This window comes from Lissotriton helveticus, chromosome 9 (genome assembly GCF_964261635.1).
Source record: "Lissotriton helveticus chromosome 9, aLisHel1.1, whole genome shotgun sequence".
NCBI classification, from domain to species: domain Eukaryota; kingdom Metazoa; phylum Chordata; class Amphibia; order Caudata; family Salamandridae; genus Lissotriton; species Lissotriton helveticus.
Window position 1 is genome coordinate 877,183,480 of NC_136070.1, and position 22,501 is coordinate 877,205,980.

Genomic DNA, 22,501 nt, shown 5'->3' on the forward strand with positions numbered 1-22,501 from the left:
TTACAGCTCTGGACAAACCCCCAGCTTCAAAAATCTGTGCGAATGGCGCGAGGTAAACCACTCGGCCACTTACGGAACGCTGCGTATGTTGGCAGGGTTTTTTTGTCATTTTGCGGTGTTCTGCGTAGCGGAACCCTGCCCAGGCCTAATCATACGGCCCACCCTATTTAGGTCTGATGGCTTTTCTTTCTTTATGTCTGTCACTGCCAGGAAAAGCTTGTGGTCATGACAGTGAATGCAAATAATGACCCCCTAGAGCCAGGGACAAAATAGACTGGATGTGGGGAATCATCATGTATTTCCTTAATGGAAAACTCACACATTGGGTGTTTTTTTTTATTTAAACAAAAAGCTTGGTGGATGACCATCATTACCAATAGTGTCCCCTGTAACCATTCTGGACTTACTACCACTAACCAAACTCAAAATCAGGACCTTAATTTTAACTAGGTTCGGTATGTCAGTTACAAATATTGACATAATGTGTGGGCATGGTTTGCCAACAACAGAATAAAATACGAGAGGCCTCTGTTTCCCAACTGATAAGTGATAGTTTCATACCACCATCTACAGCTTTACTTACATGTAACGGATGGTGTATATAAATGGGCGCCCATAATATACAAAACATTGCCATCATGATGCTAGGGCCAACAGTATATCAAATGCAGTACCATCAAGCCTTAAGTCAGTGGCGGACAGTTTCACTCTAAAGATTGTCACAGTAAGCCAAAATTACCACTATTATACCTAGGCCAGCATCAGCCAGACGTAGGTACCATCATCATACTATGGTTACCCACATGATGACAATGATTATCTCATAAAGCCAGGACCAGCATTGTGCTAAAAATCCATACCTTCACTCCATAGGTGTTCACAGTATTAAAAAAATTCCCACCAATATTGTGAGAGCCATCATCAGAGCAGAGAAGAGTAATATGATGACAAGAACACCCAAATTATAGCAAAACCTTTTATCTTCCTCCCAGGAATATCCAATCATCAAATTGTCGGTATCATCACACCGGCGTGTACCCTCACACCATGGCTGTTTATAGTATGCAAAAAGGTAATTAGAATAAATAAATTGAAATTAGAATATGCTACGAACAGAGCTATTGCACAATAAAGACCAACGTTATTCTAGCGATTGGAATTGTAGAACTCAATTTTGGCTAAGGAGAATTTTGACTGAAAAGTGGCAAACGTTAGAGGTTCTGAGCCATGGTGGAGATCTTTATTGAGCGAAATACCATTGTTGCCGAGATGGGGGTTACATGTGGAAGAGTTAGTTGTCTGCGTTTGTTTTAAGTGGGGAAACTTGCGCTGTGACATTGTTAAGAGTGATACTGTAGGACAGGGAGAGCATAGATATCGCTGGATAACTAGGCTCGGAGGATGTGGTGAAGGGTTGTCAATTAGCCATTGAGCACCCTGAGTACTAAGGTATGATGTCTAGTAATTTAACCAGTTTGGTAGATTGCAACCAACTTCAACATGTTTGAGTTTTTTTATGTGATTCTGGATTTTTTGTTTTTTTAATGGGAAGTATGCAGTAATTTAGTCAACTGCAGAGAAAAAAGAGTTGGAGAGATATATTGACAACATGCTAGATAGAAAGTTTATTAACTGAGTGAATATCATATTTAACGTTTCCATTCGAGCACACCACTAAGGGGTCGATTCCGATCCTGGAAAAAAAACGTCCGTACAATTCGTATCCGGAACCCTCTCCGTACGAATCGTATTTATGCTGTACGACCCGACGAGTACGATCCGGACCAGGGTATGAGTACGCGATTCGTACGGTCCACGTCAGGTAAGGGTGATTCGTACGGAAAAGCACACACTCACATACACACCGTACGGTCCGTACACCCCATGATTGCAGGGGTACGCATCGTACCCCTGCGATCATGGGGAGTACGCACCGTACCCCGCAATCGCAGGGTGTACGCACCGTACACCCAGCGAACATGGGTTACGGTGTGTACACCCCATAATCGCAGGGGTAGGGTGCGTACCCCTGCGATCATGGGGTGTACGCACCATACCCGGGGGGGTGTTCTGTACCTGTTTTGAGGCGAACTCTGCTTCTACAGATGTTTTTGGCTCCCGTAGAAAAAGTGGCGTACGGTGCGTACCCGACACGAATCGTACTTGCTAGGTCGGAAAAACCAGCCACGAACCGTACGGATGCCGCATACAGTGGGTTCCGAGGGAGATTCGTACGGGGATTTGATTTGTACGGTCTCTGTACGATTCGTACGTAGTCCAGCTCCTGCTACGAATCGTACTTCGTCGTACGTACGGGGGATGTTGCAGGGTACGATTCGTATGGGAAAAACGCTCTGAACGGCTATTCAGAGCGGTTTTTCCCCGAATCGGAATCGACCCCATAATGTGTTTAGAAGACCTAAGAGGAAATAGGATCTCTGATTGTCTCAATATTTTTTTGTTCCTATATAACTAAGTATTTAATATATTTTGGTTGCCAATGTATTCCCAGTGCCGGATTAAACCCTGTGGAGGCCCCTAGGCAGTAGACATTTCAAGCCCCCCCTCGCAAATTATCTCCTAATATCCAATGCACTAGACATTTTTACAAACTGACAGCTGCTATAAGATGAGCTTTTAAGAGACAAACGGCTTGAATCTGATGTCTCTGGTTTAAACACCATCAATACAGTATTTTCTCTAGATAGTCTTTAATCTAAAGTTCTCCTTTCTTTGAGTTGATTCATTTTTTTTTGTATCTTGGCAACAATAGTCAAGAAAGCTTCTTTGTAATTGTCTTTCAAGATCAAATCAATATTATTTTGATCCGTTGTGGCGGGGCCTCTAAAAGGAGTGGGGCCCATAGGCTAGGGCCTACTTTGCCTATTTGGTAATCGGCCACTGCTTAGTACAGTGCTATTAATGCAGATGGTGACACAAAGGGGGTTGAGAGGTAGAAGCTCAGTCTTATTCATATTTAAGGAGTATCTGAACATTTAGAAAAGTTTTGAATGTATTGTTTATTGCTTATTATGAAAACTCAATAAACTATTTTGAACACAAGAAAAGTCTTGAATGATGTTCAGAATGGCTGGGATAACAGAGTCAGCTTCTTTAGTGAAAATCAACATGTCGTCAGCATAAACTGCAGTTTTACATCATGAACTCCTAAAGCTAAAACCTATACTATGAGAAAATGTGTTTAATAATAGAAGGAGAGGGTCTATTGGCAGCAGATATAAAACTGGAGACAGCAGGAAGCCTTTAATGGTGCCTTGATGGAGGGTAAAGCATTCTGGGGTTGTACCATTAATCTGGATTCTGGCTGAAGGGTGTGCAGCACCGCAAGGTGACTTGCCGCGCTGTGTGATATTTTGGTAATTATGCCCCTTTGTCCTAGAGAAACTATTGTGTGGTGGGGAGAAGGTGAAGATGCATCCTGTAGGTTTATGCAGATGCCAAACATCCATTAATGTAAGGGAAGAGCAGATATTATACAGGTTTATATGAGCCTTTGGGAGGTCTGTATTTATAAGGGGATTGTCTGTGTAGAATTATGTCCATTTATGAAGTGAATTCCCCACCTACAGTAATATGGAAAGCAGCTGGGAGTAGCACAAATTTAGAGTTTAACGCAGTCCAAGATTAAGGATCATCTATGTTGGGATCATAAACACCTAGAGTATATATCTAAATCAAGTCTCATGATTTAATTTAATTTAATTTAATTGTGTGTTTATATAGCGCTAGGAATCGACTCCCGGAGGAGTATCTCCACGCTTCGACCGCTGGGGAACCCGTCCTGGCTCACCCTGAGAGATGGTCCCAGATGGGTATCTCTAAGGTGCGACCAAGCATCCCCGGTGATCTGGGGGGGCCGTTGTGAAGATGAGGCAAGCTGATGCCCAGAGTTGCCGCGTGTGGTCTCTGACTAGAGTAGGCACCGAGGCGAGAATTATCGAGTCCGCTGACCTTGGTCCACGACCCTGCCGCGTCGGGAATCGAACCCTGGTCCCGAGCCGTTCTCTGCTTACGGGTCTGCCGCCTCTAACCAGTGAGCCACACTTCTCCACATTAGCCATCTTCCTTCGTTACCCTGTTCTGAGGCACTTATGGATAGTCCTGAACAGTTCAACATGAGAGTAAAGACACAGTTTTTCTTGCAATCACTGCAGAACACGTCAAGTCATAGACCTAGCCACAGCAAAACATCCTATTTTGGTTTCCTGAAACAAATCTATGTCGCCTATTGCAGTAGTCAGATAATTCCTTTTGTTTCACTGAATGTTCAAGGCCTTTGGCATTAATCTAGATTACTTTCATGGTGACCACATTTGAATATCTATGAATCATATCATTAGATCTGGTTATGATTATTGGAGAGGAAACTGAAGGAGCTGAAAAGTGTGGGAGAAGTAGACAGTGAGCCACTTGGTTCGAGGGTTACATAAGAGGATAGAAGGAGAACAGGAAAGGATTTTAAAGACTAATAGTAAATAAATCAAGATACAACATATGTAGAAGGAGAACAGGAAACAAGAGTGAAAAACATAATAGGAAAAATGGAAATAGAACAAAAAACAAATCCCAAAAACAAAACACCAACCGATGAGACAGGTCTATAAAATGAGACAGTGGGGAAACCCATCCAAGGGGACTGTCTTGTGTTTCATGAAAGCAGTAAACCAGCAAGAATATAAACAAGCTTTAATGTAGTTCCTATATTCCCATTAGGCTCTGCGCATTGGAATAATATATCCTATAGATTTGACGTAGGACTGAGGTCTACTAAGTCTCTATCGAATATACTAGATTTAATTGGGAGTGCCAGATAGCTTAGTGGTCTCTTTCTCGAATAAACAAGAAGGGATTAGTCTCTGACAACTGCATAAACATGACAACTTTATCTCCCAGGAATAAGAAATGTATCTCTAGAGTCGCGGAAACAATAGATGGTTATTTTACTCAGTCAATCGTGCATGCTTCATTTCACCAGAGGTGCAGAGAAATAGAGAGACAGGCGTTTTCAATAAAAGGATTTTTTGAACAGTCTTCTTTCTCATGCAGAGGAAATGAACTGCTACAATCGTAATACTGGTTGCAAAGTACAATGCGTAAAGTACGAAGAGTATTATAAAATAATACTGTAAAAGCATGATATGGTTTCCAAGCCATAAAATACATAGAATACATACATTAATAAATAAAGACTAAAAGTACTCAACTGGTGCTTCTAAAATATGCCTACCCCGGTGTACCTAACCTAGGTCTAGTACAAGGGAAGAACTAAGTGAGGTGTAGCTTAGTTTCAGGATTCTTTTGCCAAGAATCTATCCAAGAATTCTCTACGGGTCTAATCAGCTCCGTACCTTGGTTTAGAATGAAGGAGGTCTGGTATCTCTCTCTCTCAGGACTCGATTTCAAAACAACCCGCAAGGGTAGCTTGGAACCACTGGAGCTGAATTTCTCTGCAAGAGAAAAGACAGCGTCTCTCTCAGTGCGTCTGCTGGAGGGTCGGCTTCCTTCGGCACTTGCTTCGGCGAGCTGTGTCGTGTAGGTAGATAGTCAAACTGCTCCAAATCATCGTGTGTTTGCCTGGGCATATTTATACCTTGAAGGTGCCTATTTTGACGTAAGGTTGGACATATTAACGTAATCAAAGACTCAGTTCTTTGAAAACTCCATGAGTTCTTGGATAAATCAATATTCAAACAAGGGGAAGTCCCTGACTGCTGAAGGCGGGTTTTTCCAAGAAATCGTTTTGGATTTTTGGAACTAGTGGAAGTAGCCATGCCGTATTTGGACTGCATAGGCTAAGTCTAAAAATGGTTATGATTTCTATGCCTATATAAGGATAGGGTATATATGAGCATGAATCGGGAAAATGACACTAGGGTCCTACATTCATATACAACACCCACTCCACTTTATTACCACTTTATTATGTTAAACATTACTAAATTATAAGCACTAAAACATATTTAAAGCAGGTGTTTACAATCCCCACCCAAAATACAAAAAATGCATTTGAAAAGGTTTGCACACGAAAAAAGTATTTGACTCTACGCAATTAAGAATAGTGTTTTCATATGAAGTATAAAGCATGAAAGCATTAATACTAACTAAAACAAAAATGAAATGCACATTCATGAAATGGCTCTTAATAACAGAAAAAAAAGTCGAGACCATCCCATAGCAGAATATATTTTGGTTATGAGGACAAGGTCAAAAATTGTCTGTAGGAAGTAGTCAAAAAAGGGAATTTCTTGTTCTCTAAGGATTGTTCTACTTTAAGCAGATTACATTGTGCCCAAAAAAATATTATATATTTTCAAGTTCTTTGGGAAAAAGTCAAAATTAGTCGTAGAAAAAATAGAGTTCCAAAGCTTTGGAAGGATTGTTATGTTATGAAAAGCGAAGGCCAAATTCAGAGTTCATGGAACACTGTGTGCAAATTTCAAAAGTTATTCTCGGTGTCAGGAGAAAACACCAAATCGTCTAGGCTGGCAAAGAAATCGTCTACCACAGTAGGTGAAAGTGGAAGTACTTCATTAAGTAGATTGTGCACAGATGAGAAGCATCGCCGTCAGCGTCAGTGGCGTTAGCAATGTTTAAATCAGATGGTACCAGTGTGCCTGTCGATCCGCGCATCTCACCTCCAGTTGGATTTGCCGGTGAGATCTCAATGAATGCCGTCATCAGGATAGGTAGCTGTTTGGGGCAACACAACACGTGAGCAATTACCGGAACCAGTAACGCGTCAGCATCCATTGGCAGTGCTGATGAAAGTGTAAGACAAATGTCCAACACGCATTCCTCTCCGCAAAGCAGGCATCGTAGAACAGGTAAGATGCAATCTTGCCTGATTGGTCTGAACGCGAGAAACCATGTGGTATTCAGATCTCTTAAACGAGCCAAGCCAAGAATCTATGTAATTCTGTCACGGTGCCGCATGGCTAGGAGAGCATTCTCCATGGTAGTCTGGGTATCGTCGGTGACTGGACTTGCCATATCTGAGCAGAAGAAATAAAAATAGAATTCCTGCTATGAGTCCCAAAAGAAGAGGCAGGCCACCAAACACAGAGTGCACGAAATTTGGAAAAATGCATAGGACTGCTTGAAAGGGTGCTAACAGTCCCGAAAAAACTGTCTTAAATACATGTACAATACCACTCGTATCAGACATGTTTAAGATACGACCTAACATTTCTGCAAAATGTATTGGGCAGTTTGTTGATAAAAAGGTGTGTATCTCTGCAGAAGTTCTTGCAGCTTGCAGATCATACGTTTCTCTGGACGAGGTCAGTGGCACAGTTTTTTGCAAAAGAATGGCTTTCATTCTGCTTAAAGAATCAATTCGTATAGAAGGGATATTCAGTGAAGGCCATAACGCTGACTCCCTGTCTTTCTTGCTTTTTGGGAACAATACTTGCATACAACAAGTGACCCTGGCTGACACACTAACGAGATAGGCTATACCTAGCATTATTCTACAACAGCTGTGATCACTCAACATTATGTAGCTACCATTGGATAGCTGCCTAAAAACTGGGTCAATCACTGCTGCGGGAGAACCGTGCAGGTGGTAAGAAAGGTTATTTGAAGAACCCTCACAGGCTCCGTGTAAATTAGTACCTTGACATAAAAGTGTACCGCTTAGCGAGTTCTTACAATTGTTTCCACTAAGAAATACCTCCTTTCCCCCACTCCAACATTTGTGTGCGTATGGTGAATTCCAGGGTGACTTAATGTATTCTTTACCTAACCTTTCATACAGGCCCGCTGGTACGTGTTTTAAGCAATACTGAAACAGGAAAATCGTCACTGGTATCGTGATGGTGCCATGTATTATCCATTCCACGATTGGTTTCTCAGAAACAGTTAATGGTAGTCTTTCCAGTTTTTCTATGCTCAGCACTGTATAGTCTGCTCCTCTTGGTGCCAAAGAGATTTGTTTAACTGTAAGGTTAAAGACAGTAAACAATGACGTGGTGTTGATTAGACGCCATGGCACGCAGCCTGAATGGAGATTTTGTAATGTCCAGCCTAGCAGCTTTATAGAACCTAATTGAGACTGGCCATGTTGTAACATTAGCAAGTCCTGCTCTATTATGTCAATAGCAGATGATACAATGCTGTCCAAAGAATAAATTCTGGAGGACAGAGTCGTTAACCCATTGTCCACTACAGAGAGAGCTTTCTCTAGATTAATACAATCAATTTCTTGTATTCTTTCTGCAGTTTCCATTTGCATGACTTTCCATGCTTCATTGTAAGCAGAGTATATACCGGCGTATATAAAACATTTTTGACGTGGTTTACGAGGTCCAAGCAAGAAGTCTCATAAATCAACGCCTTCTTTAAGTAAAGTTAAGTGTTGTTTAATTTCTGGAAGTGTGGATTTCTGTAGCCACTCAAGGCATAGTTTTCCTACACTGTATGTTGTAACTATCCCTGGATGTTGTCTCTGGGAATATCTTGGGTCTGGCCTAGTTAATTTGAACCCTTGTGTTTTGTTCAGGAATCTAGCTTGACAGTTATTCATGTATGTGGGCCAGATTATCATTTTTTCCATTCAGGATTAGTTCTGTTCTGTTGTAAAATCTGTATTACGCCTACCTCCTCATCTGCAGTGCCATTACTGTCAGGTGTGGCTTTAGGTATGGACGGTTTGTTTAAATCTTTTATCTTAGCTAAGCCAAGACATGATGTTTGTTGAACAGTGTCATTTAAAAACATTATTTGTTCTGGGATAATGCAGGCTCTGAACAAGGCTTCTAAACCTTGCACCTGCCAGTCTTTTGTGCCCCAGACAGTTTTTGTTCAATGTTGTCTTTCCAAAAGTTAAAACCTAATGTAGACAGCTGAGCATAAAAGTTCGCAGAATAAATTTCTTTAGTATTGGTCAGCATGTTTTTCATTCCTGTCTTATTCACATTTTTGAAATAAAACGTTTCTGGATTTGTGACATTAAAACCTGAGAAGTACGGAAACTTTTCATAAAATGTTTTAGAGTTGCCCTTTGGCGGCGTTGGACAATGTTCCCATTGATTGTAAGTAAAAACATTTCTAAGGTTTACAGATTTGTGCAAATAATGGTGACCATAACGATTAAAACAATACAGCTGTTCATAATCTGATGAACCTTCTAAGTATTCATGTTTTGTGAATTTAGCTGACATTTCTAAATCTGTCATCATATTATTAACAGTTTCAAAGTCCCAATCATCAGAAAATGTGCTGGGTGAGACAAAGTCACTCAAAGAAACATTAAACTGGTGCGGAATCTTCAACAGTTCCACCGGGCCATAAATGTCATAATCAGTTGTGTCCCATGCTATACCACCAGGTATAGGAATGGCTGTGATGTTCACTGATGACAGGTCTCTGCGCTCACGATGAAATGACTTGTGAGGTTTCAGGAGCAAGTTGATGTTCTTACTTGCTGTGTCCATTGTACTGTATTTTCCATCTACCATCTGCCCCAAACTTAAAACCAGAATGAGCCAAAGTAGGAGAAAAAGCACACTTTACACAATCCAAAATTCAACCCATGGCGAAACCAGATATGTATTTTCAAGTTGATGAAAGAGTTCTGTTATTTTTTCTTCAAACTTTTTATTAGTTGGCATAGTTTCAGGTTCACTGGGATCCTCAGAAAATATATCAAAGTTGATGAAATAGCCAGAGGCAGTTCTGTCAATTGTTGGGATTGATCCGGATTTTTTGGAATCGCTGGAGCTGTTTCTTCCTTTGTCATAGGCTATATAATTTTAGACAGGTGTTTCTTGACGAACTGTTAATTGGGTTTCAAGAGGTACAAGTTCCATGGCTTTGTTGCATAGTCCTTCTTTTCTTACTGCAGGTTTATCAAAGGTGATAAGTCTTTCAGTTTGAACCTCTTAGATTGTAGCAAGATTTGGGCATCTGCTACATCTTGAGAGTCCACTGTTCCTACTACTTATTATCGGCCACATGATGTGGTTTGACCAGGTCGATGGACACAATTCTGTTGTCCCTTTTTCCAGCAAGGGGCGGTAGTAACACTGATCTTGTTCCGTGGATTGCTAAGACAGGTACTGCTTTTCTGTAAGAAGGCCTAAATTCCTTCTTCACCGCGATCTTTTCCCTGACTAGATCCCCAATCTTTGGAATTCGGACGGGTCTTGCTGGGACAGATGGTTTTTCTTCAGTGGTCGTTTGCTTCTGTATTTTGTTACTCAGACTTCTTATTTTTTCATTTAAGTCCTATAAAACAGCCAAACGGTCTTTGATATCAAAGGGTTTCTGTTCCACCACTGAAGTTTGATGATCAAGATCCTGGATGATCATTCTAGTCCCAAATAGTAATTCATATGGAGTGATTCCACCCAGAGAATTTCTTGGCAGATTATTAAAACTACGTTGGACACTTATTCGATGTTTGACCCACCCGTCAACCGAGCCTAATACCCTAGCTGTTATAGATTGCTTTATGTCACGTTTGTTCATTCTACTTCCGCATTTCCCTCAGGATGGAATGGACTTGAGAACCGCAATGCAATGCCCAAGCTAGCCATGGCCTCCTTGTAAGCTCGAGAGCTAAACGCAGGACCCTGGTCAGAATGCAGCGTGCCGATTGCGTATGTGCCAATAAAGACTCGCAAATCTTTTATAACAGTTTGGGCGTCAGCGCAGCGCTGAGGCCACATCCAAATGAATCTTGTCCTAATAGTTGTGGGACCGCATCCGTCCATGGTGACGTCTGCGTGTAGACAGTCTAATGCTGTCTAACAGTGGTGTCTGTACTGGGCTGGCTACACTGTAGTCAGGTACCTGGTGGCTTTCAAAGCTATGATCTCTATAACAGGTATCACAGTTAATTCCGAATTTGTAAACTTCGACGCTCATTCCCGGCCACCAGTACATCTCTTCTAATTCTGTTAGAGATTTTAAGATCCCTTGATTTGTCAGACCCTCTCCCATATGTGCTTCGTAAACCAAAGCACCTCTCTGGTTCCTGTTTGGAATTACTCTATACCCCACTCCAGGGATTCAAGCAAAGGGAACGGAGTTTGCATCAATTATGTATTTATACCCGAGCGGATAATTTAGAGGTAACACTCCATAGCTGCCTTTCATTGAGGCATTTACTGCTAGCATTGTTTCACCGTCTATTTTTGTTTTTAAGCGAGTGATTGCAGCTACGGAAGCCGTTTGCACAGCTGCCTTCGCGGCCTCATCAGCCAATGAATTCCCTGCAACGTGAACGCCATCACGCTGATGACTCAGTGTATGAATCACGTGAGTCTTTTGTAGTTCTTGTTGCAAAAAAACTACTTGTTCCCAAAGCAATTTATGGTTAATTGTGCCACCTTTTGCGTCTTTGAAACCGTTTTGAACCCAGTTCTGCAGATATTCATTAGAAGACTGGATGCAGTAATACGAATCGCACACTATGAGTGTGGGGAATTCGCGATCGGTATTTTCAAGCGCCATCTTAAAAGCCTGTAGTTCAGCTCGCTAAGCTGTACAGTCTCCGAATGATTGAGTTTTAGTGATCATAGGTCGAAATTTACCTTTGCGCCAGCAACCTTTAACAATCGCGCATGCAGCACTATAGGCTTGTTTACCCCCAATTGCGGCCTGTGCTGATCTGTCTGTGTAGATTCTACATCCGTAATGTTCTAGAGGCAGAATTTCAGTCGGCAGAGGACATTCTAGTTCTTATTGGAGAAATTCTTGCATTTTCAAGTAGGGGTCAAAAACGTATTCAACGTCTGTTGCAGCAAGAGAGTTAACCCATTGTATCCATCTCGGATGTAAAGCCTTAACATTTGAAATGCTCGCTTTTGTCACTGCTTCTAAAGCAGGTACAGCTGTAATGATCATTATCCGTTTACCCTGCGCTAGAGCTCTGTCTTTTGCCACTGCAGTTTGAACCGCTGTCAGAATCTTTTCTGTAGAAGTGAATTTCATTTCAGCTTGTGCGTACAAGTGTGATTTGTAAGCTATTGGTACATTTTCACCTTCATTAAAGGTTAGGTATGTGAATCCGTATCTCCCTGGGATGATCCGAATTACAAGGTTGCGTACGTTGTCGCGTGTCTGTAATTGTGTTTTTGCTAACATGTCTGTTTGCACTGAACTCAAATTTTCTGTGTGTTCTTGAGTCCAATTAGTTGATTTGGAATCAGGTTTTATTAGTTCGAAGAGAGGTCTAACCCTTTCTGCGTAATTTAGAACATAAGTTCTTCCAAAATTCAGGAAACCTAGAATTGACGGTAAGTTTTTCAGCGTTTTTGGATGTTGAAGCAGTGCACATTTCTCTAGAAAGTTGGCTGCCAGGCTTTTGCCTTCACTTGATAACTCGTATCCTAAGAATAGGACGTTGAGGTGGGCAATTCGTGATTTCTTAAATTTGAATTTGTACCCCTCAGAAGCGAACCCAAGTATTATGGAGTTCACACTTTTCAAGTGCACGTCCAAATCATTGTCTGTAAGATAGATGTCATCGACATACGATGATGCCTCATCATCATATGTTTGTAGTAACTCTGTTACTCTGGCTGAGAATAACCCTGGACTATTCTTGAATCCCTGGGGGAGGTGGCAAATTTGTCTCTGTGTCCCCATTATAGAGAAAGCGGTCAAGTACCTACTTTCTGGTGCAATGTTTTGATAGAAGAAACCGTTAAAAATATCTGATTTGTAGTTTTATATTTTTTCCGCACTATGTTATTTATCAGTGCTGCACTGTGTGCATTTTGTACCGCAAAAGTTTTGCAACAAGAGTTTAAGTGTCTGTAGTCCAAAACTAGACGATATGTATTGTCTGTCTTGGAGATAAGAAACAAAGGATTGTTCATAGATGAGGTGCATGTTTCAATCACCCCTTGGTATTCAAGTTGATCTAAGATCTCCCTGACTTGTTTTTTAGCTTCTTGCTTAACTGGATACTGCCTTTGTGCAGTAGGTTGATTTTTTAACTGGATTTTATGGTGAGAAGATTGCTCATCGCATCCTACGTGATTTTTGAATAATGCTGGAGCCTGGGCTACAGCCCATTTTCGGGCATAGGTGTATTTTTTATGAATTGGAATGTGATTACAGAACGCTGGCATAATTATCTCTTCGTCATGTGGGCACTCCCTGATAAATTCAGATGGCCAGTCTTGTTCAGCTAGAAGAATGTCATAACCCTTAGATAGCTTCTCCCAAAAGAGTGCTTTTTATTTTCCTAGTTATGTCCCCCTCCATCCGGAGTGTTACTTCATATAACTTATGGGGTACACCAACCCTGGTGTCGGCAATTTCGACTTGAATGCATTCATTCAAGTCCACTGTCTCCAGATGATCCTTCAAGATCTTGCGAGCTATGATGACTTCTGCTGCGCTGTCTAGCATTGTCTGGGCCCACTGCCCGTTCTTGAGTTGTGTCCTCAAGATCCTCGGCATGTCTGATCTTTAGACTTGCTACCTTCTTCTTGGTGAATTGAGTTTTCGTATTTTTTGGAACGTGCTGTTCGTCTATGGACTTCACACGTTCTTCTTTTTGTTCTGATCGTCCTCTTCTTTCGGATTTCTGCGAGGAAGTCTGAAAGGTACGAGAGGAACGTGTATCAATATCTTGATATCTATCAGGTTTTCTCAAATTATCCCTATTTCTGAGGTTATACCTCTTTTCAGAGGGCTCCTGTTGAGGAGACCTTCCTCTGGACTGAGAACGCTTCTCTTTAGGAAGTGTCTGTTTGGTGTTTTCCCACTTCTTTTTAGGAGTAGTGAGATTATTTTTAATAAAAACTTTTTCAGGATTTTCAGTTAGTTGAGGTTTTACTGGTTTCCCACCCAAACTATCTCTACCTAGTTCTTCATAGGATTTTTCAATAATTCTGGCAAGTTCATATGGTTGCTCAGTAATGTCAGTTTCTTTTAGTTTTTGGAGGATTGCCTCGGATGCTGCTTCACCTTTGATGTTAGCTAATAGTGTAGCCGAGACCTGTTTGAAATCTTTTAGTAACTTCATACCAAGATTTAAGGCAGGTTCTGGTCCGTATTCATTTTGAATCTGTCTTAGGACGTCTGGTATTACCGCCATAGACGGAACACCATGTGTTTTTGTGTAGATTGAAGCAAAGACTGTACCCCAAGTGTTGCAGTCCTATACATGTGGTTCTATCCCCATTGGTAAACAGATTGTCAGAATCCTGTGTTTTTCATGAGGTGTACTATCAGGAAATACTGCCTCTATTTGAGTAATTTTTTGAGCTAAGCAGAACGTAATTTGTTCCCTTTTTGCGGTTAATTTACCAATGACTGATGGTATAATCTGTGATGTAATTTTGTTTGTGTTCCCCTGGTGAGGGGTGTGCTGTGGAATTCTTACAGCAGGTTGGACTGTTAAAGTCCGCATTACATATTGAACCAACTGTCTATGTATTTTAATTAGCTGTTTTAGCTGAGCTAACAGTTCTGGACCTGTCATTCTTTCAATGTCAGGATGTGGTGTATAGCTGGCTAGTACCGGCCATGTTGCTTCTGGTCTACCTAGTGGACCGAGCCTGGTAATGTGATTTTGATGTTGTAGGGCACCTTTAAACCAGAGCTGATGCTCTTGGTAAGTTAGCCGAATTTCAACGTCCTCGAAAGGAACGTATTCCGTTGGAGGTTCCTCTATTTTGTAGTAGTGGAACTCATGTGTTACTGGATTTGCTGCAGGAAACAGAATCCATGAATAGAATTCCTCTGTCTGCCAATATTCATGTGCCTCTATAACAAATATTACTTTACCACCTCTCGATGATACTCTATTTTCTATAAGTTTTATAGTAATTGTTTTCCTTATATTTACCGGGATGAGTATAGCATCCGGGTCATTTTGTTGGAGACTTGTGTCGTCTAAAACTGCCTGAGCTGCTAATGCAGCTCTTTCCCTTCTTCGTCACTCTCTGACATTTTGTTGACCGAATGTTTGCAGAGCAAGTTTCAAGGAAACAAAGATTAGGTGCACAATATTTTGGAACACTGTATCCTTCAACATTGAACAAACCAAAAACTAGTACATAGGATTTTTTGTCCTACTCAGTTATGTTGGATATTATATCCTTTTTACCCACTCCAGACGTCTTTTGGAGTATTTTATGGGAAAAAAGGGGTCTGTGTGAAAAGCACTACTGAGTTACTCTAGTATCTAGCGTTAAATTATCGCCTTACCAAACGTTGGGCGCCATGTAGTGTAGTTCCTATATTCCCAATAGGCTCTGCACATTGAAATAATATATCCTATAGATTTGACGTAGGACTGAGGTCTACTAGGTTTCTATCGAATATACTGGACTTAATTGTGAGTGGCAGCTAGCTCAGAGGTCACTAGAAACTTTCTCGAATAAACAAGAAGGGATTATTCTCTGACAACCGCATAAACATGACAACTTTGTTCCCCAAGAATAAGAAATGTATCTCTAGAGTCCCTGAAACAATAGATAGTTATTTTACTCAGTCTACCCCGGTGTACCTAACCTAGGTCTAGTACAAGGGAAGAAGTAAGTGAGGTGTAGCTTAGTTTCAGTATTCTTTTGCCAAGAATCTATCCAAGAATTCTCTAAGGGTCTAATCAGCTCCGTATCTTGGTTTAGAATGAAGGAGGTCTGGTATCTCTCTCTCTCAAGATTCAATTTCCCAACAACCCGCAAGGGTAGCTTGGAAACACTGGTGCTGGATTTCTCGGCAAGAGAAAAGACAGCATCTCTCTCAGTGCGTCTGCTGGAGGGTCGGCTTCCTTCGGCACTTGCTTCGGCGAGCTGCGTCATGCAGGTAGATAGTCGAACTGCTCCAAACCACCGTGTGTTTGCCTGGGCAAGTGTGGGCATATTTATACCTTGAAGGTGCCTGGTTTGACGTAAGGTTGGACATAATAAGGTCATCAAAGACTCAGTTCTTTGAAAACTCCATGAGTTCTTGGATAAATCAATATTCGAGCAAGGGGAAGTCCCTGACTGCTGAAGGTGGGTTTTTCTAAGAAATCGTTGTGGATTTTCGGAACTAGTGGAAGTAGCCATGCCGTATTTGGACTGCATAGGCTAAGTCTAAATATGGTTATGATTTCTATGCCTATATAAGGATTGGGTGATTTATACCTATATATGGGCATGAATCGGGAAAATTACACTAAATTCATATACAACAAAGCATCACCATAGCCAATAGGTCTCACCTTTGGAACCTTATAAGTATTTAGCCATGCACCACATTATTATGTGCGCAGTGCCACCAGGGATTGAAGAGGTATACAATGACTACATGCTGGGTAATGCAGTCTTATTTGGGAATACTTACTTACCTCAGGAAACATTTATTGACACATTCCAAGGTTTTTTAACAAGACAGTAAGAAAGAGAAGTGCCTCAATGCAAGTCAGCAGCACTATAACATTCTGTGTGCAGCCATGTTGAAGCTGATTCCTTGATAAATGTTACAAAAGACGGAGCATCTAGTAATATCAGATGTAGCACTACCCAGTATCAATGAGCTATGTCCCCAAGCATGGTTCACCTACAAAAGGTAAACACTGTAAATATTCTCTTTTTTAATCTATTTTTAGTAACAGTCTTGTCCGTGACCCTCCCGCAGAGATGAGACGTGTCCCATTTAGAGAAGATCCACATGGAAAGAGGATGGAGAAAAACAAGAGCTAGTAAGGCAAATGGGGTCAAAGAATACCGCAACCACATCGTATTTTGGGAACAAGCTGCAAATAATGAATCGGGCTGCAGGAACAAAAATATGAATCCATTAAGGAGTATGCTTAAGAGCGTTGTATATCTGGCTCCTCACTTCTCAGACCATTCTGGTGTCCTCTTGACTCTCAAATGTCAAACATCTAGCCCAATTAGGAATTGGTCCTTTAATCGTGCCATCCTAGGGGAGAAGGAAGAGGAACTCTATTGTTCACAAGAAGTGTCATGGTTTTTAGAGGGGAATGAGGGTACAGCCTTAATCACCTCAGTGTGGGATTCTTTGAAGACCTTCCTACGGGGACACATTACTAACAGGTCCTGTTATAGGAACAAAAGGTATAAGGAGGAGATATCAGATATCAAGAATAGACTGAAGGATGCAGAGGTAGATCTTTTTGCTGCAATGTCCTCCGAAATCCTATAGGAGAAGCGAGATAGGATCAAGGATTTGATATCCCAGCTTCATAGCATTCTGAACACTAGGCTGATTAGAAGGTGGGAAGCCAGCAACATCTCGCATTTTGAATATGGGGAAGGTGCAGGCAAGCTTCTTGCTTGGAAGAGTAGATCAGATCGAGCCAGGAGCTATATTAAAGAGATTAGAGATAAAGAGGTATTGCTGCAACGGATGAAGAAATTCGAGATGCCTTTCAGTCCTTCTTTCAGAACATCTATCTGGAGGATGGCAATACAGATAGCCAGCGTGCCCAAAGGTGGCTTGAGGATATGATGCTTCCCTCTCTTACTTCAGAACAAAAAAATACTTGGAGAGGAAATTTTCCTGTCTTGAAGTAAGGGAAGCAATCTTTAATACTAAAAAGGGCAAGGCCGCTGGGCCAGATGGATTACCCTCAGAAATATATAGGGCTATAGCGGATCAGGTAATCCCTTTTATACCTAGGCCCTATAATCAGATTTTCAAAAAAAGGCCTGACTCCGCCGGACTCATGGAACAACACCATTATAGTATTGATACTGAAACCTGGGAAATTGGCCTCTAATTGTGGGTCTTATAGACCCATATCATTCATATCCTTATTGAATGCTGACTATAAAATCCTTACATCTATAATGGCAGCTCGACTGGGTACAGTGGTGGGGGATGTCCTGCACCTAGATCAGAAGGGCTTTGTAAGGGAACGGCAGTTATCACATGTAACTTACGATCTTATTGGGGCAATAGATCTAGCGTTCGCCTATGCTCTACCTCTGGCAGGAATTACCTTAGACGCCGCCAAGGCCTTCGACAGAGTAAATTGGTTGTACCTGTCGGAGGCCTTGAAGAAATGTTATCTCGGTGAGAAGTTCTGTCGCACCGTACAATCCATCTATAGAAGCCCTTCAGCTAGGCTGCTGGTAAATGGTGGTCTTATGGCACCCTTTAATATATCTGGGGGCACTAAACAGGGCTGCCCACTCTCCCCTCTCCTTTTTGATCTGCATATCAAGCCATTTGCCCATCGGCTAAGGGAGGATATTAACATTCAATGTTTTAGGTATGAATAGTGGGAGAGGAAGGTAGCCCTGTATGCTGGTGACATCTTAATTTGTACGGCTGACCTTGATAGGGCATTTCCAGCGGATATTAGTCAAGCCCAAGATTTTGGTTTGGTTTCGGGGTACGTAGTCAATGCGACTAAAACTGAGGTTATGGTCTGGAACCACGTGGCAAGTATGCAGCAGTATCAAATAAGTTCTACTATGAGATATCCGGGAGTTAAAATAGCCCAAGATATTGCTAAGATTGCGGAAACAAATTTGATGGCAGTGTCGAGAGAATGTGTAAAGCTGATGCGGACCTGGACTTCACTACCTCTCTCAATTATTGGTAGGGCCAATCTGGCTAAAATGACGATACTCCCTAAAATCTCTTTTCTTTTTAATTAGATTCCTCTGCACATTGACTACATATTAATTGATAAAATTCAGAGGGAGGTGAATTCTTTTGTGTGGGGGTATAAATAAGCGAGATTGGCCTGGAAAAAGGTGAGGCGTCGTAGACAGAAGGGGGGTCTGGCTTTACCTGACATTCAAATTTACGCTTGGGCATTCCAATTTTCTCATGCCCGAATGCTTTTAAAAATGCTGGCCAATACTGGGATAGGAGGGATGTTTTTAGCAATGCTTCAGGGGGCACATTTACCGTTGGAGGGCTTTTTGTTTAAGTTTGGGGATGTTACATTTTTCAAGAAGGTTAGGCTAAAGGTGCTACAGGGCTTTGCAAAATCTTGGGCAGATTTAAGGAAGGCTGTCTCTTTGGGTTATTTTTCTAACAAGGCTCTGCTGTGGGATTCACCTGGGAGTCCAGAATGTCTGAGAGATAGCTTGGCAGCCCCTTCAAGGGAATCAGGCCTCGTAGTTTGGGGGGACCTGTTCATAGAAGGTACACTGTTAACATGGGAACAACTCAGGTAGAGGGTTGGGACAGGTTTATCTAGGTTTAAATACCTCCAGCTGGCTAGCTGGGTTCAGGCTCAGTCACAGACTACTAGAGGCAGCTTATTAGGGGTAGGCAACGATTTAGAGTTTAATCTCCTGTCCAGACGACAAGGGAAAAAGAAGTCTCCTTTTGGTATCAGGCAGTGTTGGAGGCAGTGGACGACGGAGAGTTTAAACTTGGGCAAGATATATGGGGGAGTGTCTTGTCAAAACAAGAGTGCGATACCCTGTGGCTAACTTCTTGTAATCTGTTATATGATATAGTAAAGCCTGCATGGCTAAAAAGAAACCATCTATATACTATCCACAGGGTTTATTTTACCCCGCCGAAGTTATCAAAAACCAACAAAGAGAAGCCTGTATGTTGTAGGAAGTGGCATCTGGCCCTGGCTTTGGACATCCATATGTTTAAAGAATGCCCTGCATTAGCCTCCTTTTGGGATAGCTTCGGCAAATTTATGTCTGACCTAATTAGCACGCCGGTTATTTTGGATTTTCCCCTAGTTTTCTTTGGTCTTCAAGAGAATGTCAAAGAACAAGTAAGATCTTTACTCTTTTATGCTGTCCTCCTGGCTAGGAGGCAAATCTGCATAAAATGGACAGACTCTATTCCTCCTTCCTTCTTTGCATGGCAATCTTCGCTCCTGGTGACATCGAAGTTGGACTTACTAAGAACAGGCAGCCAAAAGAAGAGAAGTTTTGGGAATATCCTGAAATCCTGAAATCACGATGAGACCCGGAGGAGTTTTTTTTTCTTCTTTTTAACCTCTGGGGTCCGATGATTAAGCTGCCTGAAGTCTCTATGGCCAGGTTGGAACTACTCCCAGCGGTTGGGGGCATTTTTCAAGATAAGGTCATCTAGCTCAAGAAGCTTATGAAATAGAGATATCTCAGTGGATTTTTGAGTGCATATACCAGCCAGTCTTAGTGCCGGTAGGGGGACGAGGATAAATCCCTAGCCACCTATGCCTCTCAGTTCACTGAGTGTGGGTACGGACAGGCTGGAAAAATACACTCAAAGTGAGATGGGCAGTAAATGAGGAAAAAAAAATATGAATCCACAGTCAAGATAACAATTTAAATGTGGTGGAAAAATATATCACAACTGCTTTAGCAATAGATGAGGGCCACAACTGTGACGATTGATCATTGAATTCCACAGCCCAGATAAACACCTTTGCATGCTGGAGAAGTCACTAAGCTATTTTTTTTTATAAATAAGCATGGTGAATGTAAAAAAAAGAGGTTATGAGGTTGTCAAACAACCTTTAATACTTACCATGTGGCAACAGGAACCCAGCTTTGAACTCACCTCAATGAGCCTAGCAGCCACAGTGCTTACCTTTAATCAGCAGGTTTTGTTCCATTTGTTTACTCTTTATATTGCTGAATCTTGCGTGGTGACTTCTGAGAAGGCAATCAAAAGTAACTGGCAGTATTGTGGGCAATTTCCCTCTCTATTGCAGGGTTAAGAGGAGGAGCTTATAGGAAAGGAGGCGAGTGATTTATGCTGATTGGCTTTAGCTGATTCACGTGGTGTCTGCAAGGGAGGTGGGATACCCCTATATAGTAAGTAGTGGTATGTTGAATGAGTTGAGGAAGTACTGTTTCATTTCCATTATTTTTTTAATAATTTTTTCTGAATACATTTTCAAAAGATGTCAACATGCACTCACCCAATGATGACTACTTACAGGAAATCTCCCCTTTTCAGTTGTTTATTCCCATACTATATAAAAATATTCACTCCTTGTAAAGGTCCAAAGTTCACAATCCTGCGGCTAATATGCAATCTTCTGAAAGCAAGCCTGGCAAAGCCTATGTGCTATATCAGTTGGTAAGACGTTTGACTTCATCTGCAGCAACTGATATGGAATGTAGAACAAATCTATATGATGTATTGTAATGAAAAATGTCAGGATGTTTTTTTTTGATGTTTTGTACTCCTTGTATATTGCTCAAATGTGATTCTATGTATTCGATAGCGAAAGTCCACGAGGAAATTGACAGCATCATTGGCCGACACCGATATCCATCCTATGAGGACCGAACCAAGATGCCTTATACAAATGCTGTGATGCATGAGATCCAGCGATTCTGTGACCTTCTCCCGATGGGAGTTCCTCATGCAGTGACTCGGGATACGGAGTTCCGGGGGTACATTATTCCTAAGGTACTTTCTTTTATCTACATTTTCAAACCTTACTTGTCTTTTAGTTGGTTAATAGTTGAAAATAGTATTACATTACTTTGAGGTCTAAGTTGTTCATCTAGGATCAGGGTAAGCTAGTGAATGATTCAGAAAGCCTGTGAGCTACCATGATGGAGTTTGTGATTGAGTCAAATAGTTGGATCCCCCTCCTAAAGAAACCCTCAGCGGACCCCACCGACCTCAAAAACTACAGACCCATCTCCCTGCTCCCATTCCCAGCGAAAGTCATCGAGAAAGCCATCAACAGCCAACTCGCCACATTCATTGAAGAACACAACATCCTCGACTCCTCCCAATCCGGCTTCAGAAAAAACCACAGTACGGAAACCACCCTCCTCGCCGCAACAGACGACATCCGCACCTTACTGGACAAAGGAGAAACAGTAGCCCTCATCCTCCTCGACCTATCAGCGGCGTTCGACACAGTCTCCCACCGCACCCTAATACGCAGACTCTACGATGCAGGAATCCAGGACAAGGCCCTCGACTGGATCTGCTCCTTCCTCTCCAGCAGGACGCAGCGGGTCAGACTCCCCCCTTTCCTCTCGGACCCCACACCTATCACCTGCGGAGTCCCCCAGGGCCCCTCCCTCAGCCCGACGCTCTTCAACGTCTACATGGCTCCACTTGCCCCCATCGTCGGAACCTACGGACTCAACATCGTGTCATATGCAGACGACACCCAGCTCATCCTCTCCCTATCCAACGAGCCCAACACCGCCAGACGCAACTTTCGAGAAGGCATGGAAGCCGTCGCCAAATGGATGAAAAACAGCTGCCTACAACTAAACACCAACAAAACAGAAGTACTCATCATGGGCCCAAACCCCGACGCCTGGAGTGACACCTGGTGGCCCACCGCCCTCGGAAACCCGCCAACCCCCACAGACCACGCACGCAACCTGGGAATCATCCTGGACTCCGAGCTCAAAATGGACCGCCAGATCAACTCTGTCTCATCTTCCTGCTTCCACACCCTCCGCCTCCTTCGTAAGACCTTCAAATGGATCCCCCTCGAACACCGAAAGACAGTCACTCACGCCCTGGTCACCAGCAGACTCGACTACGGCAACGCACTCTACGCCGGAATAAACAAAAACCTCATCCGCAAGCTACAGAACATCCAGAACGCCGC

At 42.2% G+C, this 22,501-nt stretch overlaps 1 protein-coding gene across 1 annotated transcript in view; it reads left to right on the top strand.

Annotated features, from left to right (window-relative positions):
- Nucleotides 1-22,501, top strand: part of LOC144781944 (cytochrome P450 2G1-like) — a 350,994-nt gene that overhangs the window by 278,601 nt on the left and 49,892 nt on the right. Inside the window, exon 8 of the mRNA XM_078661037.1 lies at nucleotides 21,140-21,327. Within this exon, the coding sequence (XP_078517163.1) occupies nucleotides 21,140-21,327 (188 nt within the window). The remainder of the gene's footprint in view (nucleotides 1-21,139; nucleotides 21,328-22,501) is intronic.